This window comes from Symphodus melops, assembly GCF_947650265.1.
Source record: "Symphodus melops genome assembly, chromosome: 15".
Lineage (NCBI taxonomy): Eukaryota > Metazoa > Chordata > Actinopteri > Labriformes > Labridae > Symphodus > Symphodus melops.
Genome location: NC_136705.1, coordinates 11,075,097 through 11,084,613, shown reverse-complemented (window position 1 = coordinate 11,084,613; position 9,517 = coordinate 11,075,097). Strand labels below are relative to the sequence as shown.

The following is a 9,517-nucleotide window of genomic DNA, read 5'->3' as shown; positions in this document are numbered from 1 at the left end:
GTGAAGAAATTTGAGGGCGATCCTATTTATATCAACTTTCTGCTTCTTGTTGCAACGTGTAGGTTTACGTCAGGATGCTGTGTTTAGATCTAGTTTTTAAATGACGTGGGAAAAAAAGAAACTTTTAAACAACTGGCCCTGTATGTGGCCATTTACATTTTTTTGCAAGGTTTTTAGGTGAGACTTTGAAATTCATAATTTAGGAGGCCATTTCACTTTTCCATGTATTTACCAAGCTGCACTTATCCGTCACAGTCGGACTTTGGCTCCATCGCTGGACCGTTTTTAACAGAGAACGGCACGGATTACCCGGGCTCCTGTTACCCCGAGCCACGGCAACACTATTCTCCTCTTCCTCCGTGGAAATGGAACCTGTACCAGACGAACCATCCCAATTCAGTACAGACACCCTGCATAACTTTACAGGGGGGCACTGTTTATCGCGAAGATGTACCGTCCCCACAGACGATCTTCAGCCCCGGTAAGGAATGCTTTCTCTACGGCGCATCTGTTCGTCGTTTCCCCGAAGAGTCGCTGGCTTTTCCCCGCAGATACACCGCGTTCAATCTGGACTCACAGCTCCTCTTCCCGGCAGCACGGGACCGTGTCTTACCGCCAGTTTTCGAGGAGTTTTTGGATGAAGGATTGGATCCGAAGTTGGAGATTATTCGACGAGAGAACGAGGCGAGTCGAGCAGAGTGGACGAACAGTGACAGCGGGGAGAGGAGCGACGTGAAGGCGGGGACAGAGTCATCGCCGGCTGGGAAGGAGAACGAGGAGGATGCAGCGTTATCCAGCAGCAGTGCAGGAGACAACTGTCATGTGCCGAGTGAGTGGAAAAATCTAAGAGCCAACAATAGGACATTGAAGGAGATGATAAAAGTGGAGACTTGACAAACTAAAAAAAAGTGTGTATTGTGGAGACAAACAGAAATAGCAAAATACGGGTAGACTAAACGTAATCTTACTTTAAAGGAACAAAGTAGGCCTATAGGTGAATAAACACTTAGTGGACTTAAAGCCAGAGTAGGCCCGAACTGGGCAGTCTAGAGTTGCCATAGAACTTCGTTCAGGCTAAAAACAATGCTCTGTGGTTTGTCAGTCTGACACAGTTTGACACTTTCGTCCAAACTAAAGCACTCATGGTATTTCTCTCTATCATCAATGTGTCGCCATGACCAGATAATAGGCCTATAGAAATATTCTCTCTAAATCAAATATCCTGCAGATAGATTACATTTTACAGTGGAAAATAGATATTATAATGTGCTAAATTCAATACATTAAAATATATTTAATAACAAAAACCCTCTACTTTACATAGCATCTAGGTTTTAAACATGATGACTTATGGAATAAGAAACACCAACCGATTTCTCTTTTTTTTTGTGCAAGTTATATTAAAAGTTGTTTTACTGTAAATTTGAACACATTTAAGGTTTGTAAATATAGGCTACAAAAGCCTAGGAAGATAATAGAGCGCCATGTTAACTTCTTGACTTGTATGAGCTTGACATTCACCTAAAATGGAAAGTTAGATCAGTATATTTTGCCTATAGATGCACATAGTGACTGGTTATCATTACTTTATTTAATGCTAGTTATTGTTTTCCCACTCCGCAGATCCCGGTGGGAAGAGAAAGAAGCGTTGTCCATATACCAAGCAGCAGATCAATGAGCTGGAGAGAGCGTTTCTCTACAACATCTACATTAACAAGGAAAGGCGCGTGCAGCTGGCCCGTTTCCTGCGACTGACAGAAAGGTGCATAAATGTTGCAATTCCAAATTAGGAAATAACCAATCAATCGAACTGTATTTACTTGCTTGTGGATTAATAAAAGACATTTAAACATGTCTTCGGCGCAATATTGATCAGGAGAAAGAAAGAAAAAATCACCGTAAAAAAAGTGAGGCATCCTTTTACTGGACCACATCTGACCTTGAAACTTTGTGCGATAGACTAGAAATGGATGTGTTGTAATCACTCAAAGATAGTCAAAGATGACCATTATCTAATGAAAAAACAGTAGTAGTTTATTAGAAACTAATGCAGCATTTTCATGTATTTTGCTGCTGCTGTGGAATTATTATATTTGTGTATGCATGTTTTCATTTTAAAATAAGCTTTTAAAAATGTTTTTATGCCTGTTCATACTTTTCAGACAGGTGAAAATCTGGTTCCAAAACAGAAGAATGAAAGAGAAGAAACTGAAAACAGAGAGGCTGCAATACTACACAGGATACAACTTGTTCTCACTGACAGGTTGAGAAGGAGTAAAGGACAGTCTCTCTAAATGTTGTGCACAATGTCCTGGACACATTACAGTAAATTAAGAAAAGAAATCCAGCCATCACATGGTGAACCCCAAGCCACATGTCTTTGCCCCATATTATTCTTGTGTATCTCAGAAGAAACCACCTCAAGAAATATGATTTCTCACTCTTGATTTTCTTAGTTTTTTCTCTCCTTGCCACTTTTAGACCTAGATAGATAGATAGATAGATAGATAGATAGATAGATAGATAGATAGATAGATAGATAGATAGATAGATAGATAGATAGATAGATAGATAGATAGATAGATACTTTATTGATCCCGAGGGAAATTCAAGTCACCTAGTTTCGTTCTGAGGTCATGTGGTTACCCTGCTGCCTCAGACTTTTTTTGCATCACTTTCATTTAAAAAAAACCCCAATGAAAACAAACTCATATCGAACATAGATGACATTGACTTGCACTGCTGACAATATAATTTTGAGTTATGGGAGGGTTAAATGCTAAAATATTTGACCAATAATGTCCCAGGTTAATGACTAAATTAATATCCATCTTTAGCAAGCACAGACAAAGTCTGGGATTAAAGAAAAATGTTGTGAAAAATGAAAATTTCGTCATGAACATTTTTTGTTTTATTGTATGGCATGTGGACATCAGGGTGCGTCAGTCATTTTTTTTCTCACATATTTCAGCCTTGCATGTCTTCTCGTCAGCCCAACATCGGTAGGCTAAATGATGCCAGTCCAACATTATGATTTTATGTAAGTTCATTGTCAACTTCAGTGGATGATGTCAGCCAAATTGTAAAATGGTGTCATCTCAATGTGAGGTCATGACGTTCATTGTCATGAAATGACATCACCCTAACAAAATGGAGTAACAACAGCCCTATGTCATTATTTGTCAGTCAAACATAAGGATTTTATGTCAGCACAACTTCAAGAAAATAATGTCAACTCAACATCATAGCGTTAGCTTAACATGTCATTATATTATGGTCTTGTTGTGATTTTTGTTTTTTTATACAATAAATACTTAATTAAATAAAAAAGAAATTAGTCCAATTGTACAGGCATATCTTTTACTTATTTTACACATATTTCTGCATTGCAACAATAAGGATTTTTTTAAATGCACATGGACTACAAAAAAACTGAAGAAAATGTCGCTTACTTGAATATTTAATACAATGTTTCTGAACGAGGAACTGCTTTGTTTGTTTTGAAAAGTTCAAATTGTTAAATCGTTGACTTGATGTTATAACTATTAAGTGGGGCACGTATGATGGAAGTTTGTAATACAATTTAACATTTTTAAACCCATTTGTCTTTTACTCTGTTATACTTCTTTTTTCTGGTTTGAGGTTTGGAGTGTGACTTAGGTCTGACTTAGTTATTGCTGAATGAAAATGATTGGAACCCAAAATTTGAAAAACATAAGATATTATATCTTGTGGTTTTTTTACACATTACATATAAGATACATATAAACAACAGATATTTAAGCACAATACACAATTTGTAGATTGTTACAGTGATATCTTTCCAAACACTGTTGTCTCTGTTCCTCGACAAATTGCTGGGTTAAAAATGTTGTGATTTTAGTAGTTTGATTAAATCTATTAGTCTTGCACTAATCAGATCAGTTATCACTACTTTGATAAGAGTTTATCAGTTTAAGTAATGTTTAAGTGTGTGTGCCACTCCTCTATGACTCTATCTTTGTTCCTGTGAATAGAACAACATATTTCAAGAAGTTATTCTGGGTCCTTTTGTAAACATTATACATTTCTTCCTTTTTTGATTAAAAAAAAAAAATCCACTTACTGATGATGAGTATTAAATTATTAATTACATTTATAATGACAATAAGTGTTGTGAAGCCTTGATACTCGGAAGCAAAATCATCCTGGATCACATTTCAAACCGGTCTTGCAGCCACAACACTTGTACAAAATGTAACTTCTATATGAGGCCACAGCTATCTATCCTGATCTATATGAGCAAACATGCTAAAAGTTTGTCTATACTGTTAACTTTGGAGTTCTGACCCAGACTTTGAACAATTCAGGACCAGACAACAGAAACACACTATGAGTCCAAGGCTGTAAGTGAACCTTGAACCGCAAAACAACAACCACAACACAACCTCACCATCGCAACCCCCCATTTCCTCCGCCTAATGACTTTTATTGGGGCAATACAGACTGTCTGGTGTCTCTCTGTCTTTGTCTCTCACACTCACCCTGTCTGTGAGAATGAAACTGTGCATGAGTGTGTGTTTATGTGTGACGTAAAAAGAAGGGGAAAGGACATGAAAGGACAGCTTGTGTGTCTGGTTGAAACTAAAGCACTCAACCTAATGGCCTACAATAAAGAGGATCACAAGCCTGCTGAGTCTCCTTCCCAACACAAATGTGTCCTAACTAAAAGAAGGAATGTGTTAAAGTCTTTTGGTGTTCTAAAAGTAATGTCGATTCAATTTTAAAGACTTAAAAAGTGTTCATTTGTAGTTGTATTTTCATTATAAATCATGTTTTATTTTTTCATAGCTGCTCTTTAACTGTTAGTATCAGCTTTTGGCGTCAGTCTGTATGACTTAAAACCAGAGGCTTTACATGCTAGATTCACCTCGAGAGAGAATCATGTTGGGAGTGCCATCTAGAGGACATTGATGCTACAACACACATCTGCTCTGAATCTTCAAGCTTACAGATAAACCAAATAATGCACTGATTTATGTGTTACTTCCTTTTCATTCTCTGGGTTGATAGTATTTATATAACTTGATAATGATCTAGATTAAAGATAAGTCGTAAAGAAGCCTGCTTGATGACATACACCAGAGCTCTTCAGGATATCAAACTTTTATTTCTTCCTTGTTGGATTTTTTTAAAGGATGGTGATCAAAGATGAACTCGAGGCTTTTAAATGCAAGTGGTTTTTGTAGGTTATCCATTTATATCTGCAAAATGCATTATTTCATTAAAAGTTTAACTTGATGATATTATTTTGCTCAGCTTATTTCCAATTGTGTCACCATTTTCTAATCTAGCTGGCCCTATTTGGCCTATATATAATTTTTAATTATTCTCAAATGGTGTTGAACAGGGTCGGGATGCTAATAAATGCCATCTGAAGGCAAATGTTCAGCGTTTGGGACCAGTTCCAATAAGTATCATAAATTCCTATTGCATTGGCTTATCCAGACAGCAGGTGGCACTAAGGGTGCACAGGAGACATCGATCGAAGTCTATGTTCTTAAAAAAATCTCTCTCTCTAATAAATAGCCTAAATAAATAAAACAAATAGCCTAGGTTAGAAATTACTCCGAAAAGGTCACCGTTTCTTTGTCTTTGAGCCATGGCCACTGCATTGTCGTCACCTTGTCCAACTGAGTTTCACTTTCACACACAAAGATGTGTAATGATGTTCACTTTAAAATTAAAGGACCAAATCCGATCCTTGGGGAGAGTTACTTTTAATGTATTTTTCCTAATAATAATCCAGGAAAGTAATATTTTATAGGCGTTCAAAACAAAGGCTAGGTCTTTTCTATTGTTCAATAGGCTACATTTTTGGGAAAAGACACAAATAAGTTAATGATTTCATTAAATATGGTTGGAAAATGTCCCTGTTTTCACATCAGTCACAAGGCCTATACAGTCATATGGGGATTTTTAATAGAGTTCTGTTTATCCAAATGCAAAGCAATCTTACCAAAAGCGGAAATGCATTTTCACAAGACAAAGTAACGAAGCAAAACATTCAAAGACTACATAATAATTTTGGAGAAAAAAAACAATCAAAGAATAATTTAATTTTCTGAGCGTGCTAATTGACACACAATGGATACGTCAATGTATAGTAAGATGCTATAATATAAAAATTAAAAAACAAAACCAGAAACGAAAATACCCAAAGTATAATTACAAATGAATATGAGCTGGATATTCATATGACATAGACCCTGGACTATACATTAAAATCCAAAGCCCCAGCAACCCCGTTATACACCCTTTCTCGCTCTCTCTCTCTCTCTCTCTCTCTCTCTCTCACACACACACACACACACACACACACACACACACACGCACGTACACATCAAACAAGCTTGTAAACTGGCTACATTTTATTCAGCTTGTAAAACGGTGTTTTAAGTACAGAGTTTTAAAAAGCTGTGTGCTGCATCCAGGGCCAGCTGGCAGCAGACTTGCAGGCCTACTGTCACATATCTAAGCACAAAAGACTCATTAGATTTATTTCCTATACTGGGTAAATACAGTCCAACCATGTGATCAACAGAATAACCAATGGGCAGCCGAGAAGAAGGTAAGGGCAGGAAAAAAATTACTACCATTTTAGGGGAGGATGTAAGCCACTATACTAGCCCATCTAACGTTTTACAGTCGCACTTAAGTGTCTTTTTATTGAAATAATAAAATAAACATGTCGCTAACGAATTATTATTCCATGATGGGGCTCCAGACTGAAGAGCCGTACGGTGCACATTTCATCCCGGGAGGTTTGCAGGGTTCGACGGCCGGCTGTGCGAAACCAGCCCGGGGAGCTGAAGAGGAAGGGACCCCCGCCTCACACATTCCGGATTTTTCACATTTTTCCAACAAACAAACGAGCTTAAATGGCTTTACTCCTTGGACTAACACCTCTTCGTCCTCGTCGCCCTCTTCTCCGCAGCTGCAGTCCACCCCCGGCGCCTCCATCCCCGGCCTTTTCCATCCACATCACCTCCTGACTCACCACCACCACCCGTACTACAGCCCGCAGACGCAGACCCACGCTGAGCACCTCGCATCATCGGCAGCTACTGAGAGCAGATTCGTCCGCTGTTGGGAGGGGGCGACTCCTGCCTTGGAGACCTCCGTGTCACACAGCGGTTTTCCCGGGTGTCTCCCTACTCAGGTTGACCTCTCCAATTCGAGCCCGAGGTACGAGGCGGTAAAACCCGAGAGTTCGCCACCGCCGCACGAGGACAGCCCCGAGGATTCGAGCTTTGGCAGCCCAGCTGAGGTGGTCCTCGAGCGGCTTGGAACTGTGGAGGAGGTCAGGAGGAAGAAGGAGCCCAAAAACGAGGACGAGGAGAGAAAACCTGAGCCACAGCTTGACCCGGGTAAGAGACAGATAAAACCAAACTCGGGAATGTTTATTAGCATGCGTATAAACAGGTGTGTGTATGTCCGAGTGTGTGTGACAGTGTGCGTGTGCGAGTGGGCAGAGAGGGAGAACGAGGCCTAAGTAAGTAAGTGTGTGACTTTTATAGCCCTATAAATGTCTTGTAAACTCTTATGTATAAAACTTTATTGTCCATTAAAATAATTAAGCTGCCATTGCTTTTATTTCACTTTTTGTTGCATAGCCTATATAGGCTCGCGCTGCATTTATGTGATCAGACTTGTGCAGGACTTGTTTTCCTTTGTTAATTAGAAATGTTATCTTTTTTTCATAAGAAACAGCTAAAATAGTTAACATTTTGTGGTGGAAAAAGCACTTAATTATTTATACATATTTTACTGTTAAGCAGAATCAAGTTTGTATTGCAGCATGAATTAACAATACTCAAAACACATTATAGAAGGTAAAAGTGAACGGATGAAAATGAGATGGGGGGGGGGGGGGGGGGGGGAAACAAGACGACATAAATATAAGTTTTGAAGCAAAATACTACGTTTGGGACTTGAACTATAATTATGACAATAGCCTAACAATTAAAGTTGTAATGTTCTGTAAAAGGGAGCTTTTGTTTCATTGATTATAAAACGGCTTGGACGGATTGTCTAGGCGTTAAAAATGAAAACACCAATGACTCAAATAAGAGCTTTTCCAACTGTTAAATAAACATTTAAGAGATCTTTGCAGATCTGAAGATTAGAACATTAAGCAGAATATCAATGCTGCCTCTGTTCAGACAGAGATTTAAACTGGAGCTTAAGTTGACTCACAGCTGTATTTGTTGCTATGTATTGTAATCCCCAAACACGTTTCCATAATGAAAAGTCTTTTGCAACACCAGAAACCTCAAAACAAAATGTGCACAGTGTCCTTTGATATTAAATGATTTAAAAGGTGATTAAATAAGGGCTCAATCAAGCCTAGTGCTCATTAAATTCTTTGTTTTGTGCAAAAGACAGATCGGGTTTAAAATGACCATTTTCATTGAACATCTTTGTATTTTGATTCCGTTTTTATTTATGGATCTGCATTTTGAGTGCTTGCTATTGTTTCTTTTTCTAATGAGCCAAAAGTTGTAGGCTCATAAAACTTGTACCTGAGGATATTTTCCTAGATTTTTATGTCAGTCTTTGAACTTCTTACACGCAATCACGCACGCACACACACACACACACACACACACACACACACACACACACACACATACACACACACACACACACACACACACACACACACACACACACACACACAGTAAAAACACTGCTGCAGGGTCACAGTAAAAACCCATGCAACCCTGTTGTTTCCTCTTCTGCAGAAAATCCTTCAGCCAGTTGGATCCACGCCAAGTCCACCAGGAAGAAAAGGTGTCCATACACCAAACACCAGACGCTGGAGCTGGAGAAGGAGTTTCTGTACAACATGTACCTGACCAGGGACCGGCGCCTGGAGGTGGCAGGACTCTTAAATTTGACAGAGAGGCAGGTTAAAATCTGGTTCCAGAACAGACGGATGAAGATGAAGAAGCTTATGACCCGGGACAGGAGGGGTATCCCTGAATGAATGGGTGGATGGACGGATGAATGAATGAACGATTGAATGGATGAAAGAATGAATGAATGACAACATAAATTAATTAATACATAAATGAATGACTGAACAAGGACTTTAGAAAAGCGGCATGGGTTGTTTTATCTGGGAAATCAGTCAAGTTTACAGCTGGTAAAAGCGCTCCAAGCTGCCCCAAATTGAAACGTCTACAGCTGGCTTAATCAGCAGTTTCTTAGCAAGGGAAGGGGACTGTAGAACCAACATGGGCCTTTGAAAACTGCCGTGTTGAAAATCTGGAGGATGTGTTGTAAAACTTGTTGGAAACTTTGGGAAAAATACGTTCCTGTCTTATCCTTTTGGCCTTTTCGTGGTCGATCTTCTGAACTGTAATGGAGAATTCTTCCATCTGCATGTTACAAAAGACAGGACAGTAACCCTGTAACCTGGGGTAGTTGTAAATAAAGCTCAGAATCACAGCGAGATCCATAAATCAAATTT

At 38.9% G+C, this 9,517-nt stretch overlaps 2 protein-coding genes across 2 annotated transcripts; both read left to right on the top strand.

Moving 5' to 3' along the window:
* Positions 1–222: 222 nt before the first annotated feature.
* On the top strand, positions 223–2,454 carry LOC306835664 (homeobox protein Hox-D11b-like; the record flags this gene model as incomplete). Its single annotated transcript, XM_079362329.1, has 3 exons — positions 223–829; positions 1,624–1,762; positions 2,163–2,454. The coding sequence occupies 3 exons, from the start codon at positions 223–225 to the stop codon at positions 2,266–2,268; spliced, it is 852 nt and encodes a 283-aa protein (XP_079218455.1). The 3' UTR covers positions 2,269–2,454.
* A 4,014-nt stretch (positions 2,455–6,468) lies between these two features.
* Positions 6,469–9,517, top strand: LOC306836221 (homeobox protein Hox-D9b-like). The gene is made up of 2 exons (XM_079363209.1): positions 6,469–7,409; positions 8,787–9,517. The coding sequence occupies exons 1-2, from the start codon at positions 6,728–6,730 to the stop codon at positions 9,029–9,031; spliced, it is 927 nt and encodes a 308-aa protein (XP_079219335.1). The 5' UTR covers positions 6,469–6,727; the 3' UTR covers positions 9,032–9,517.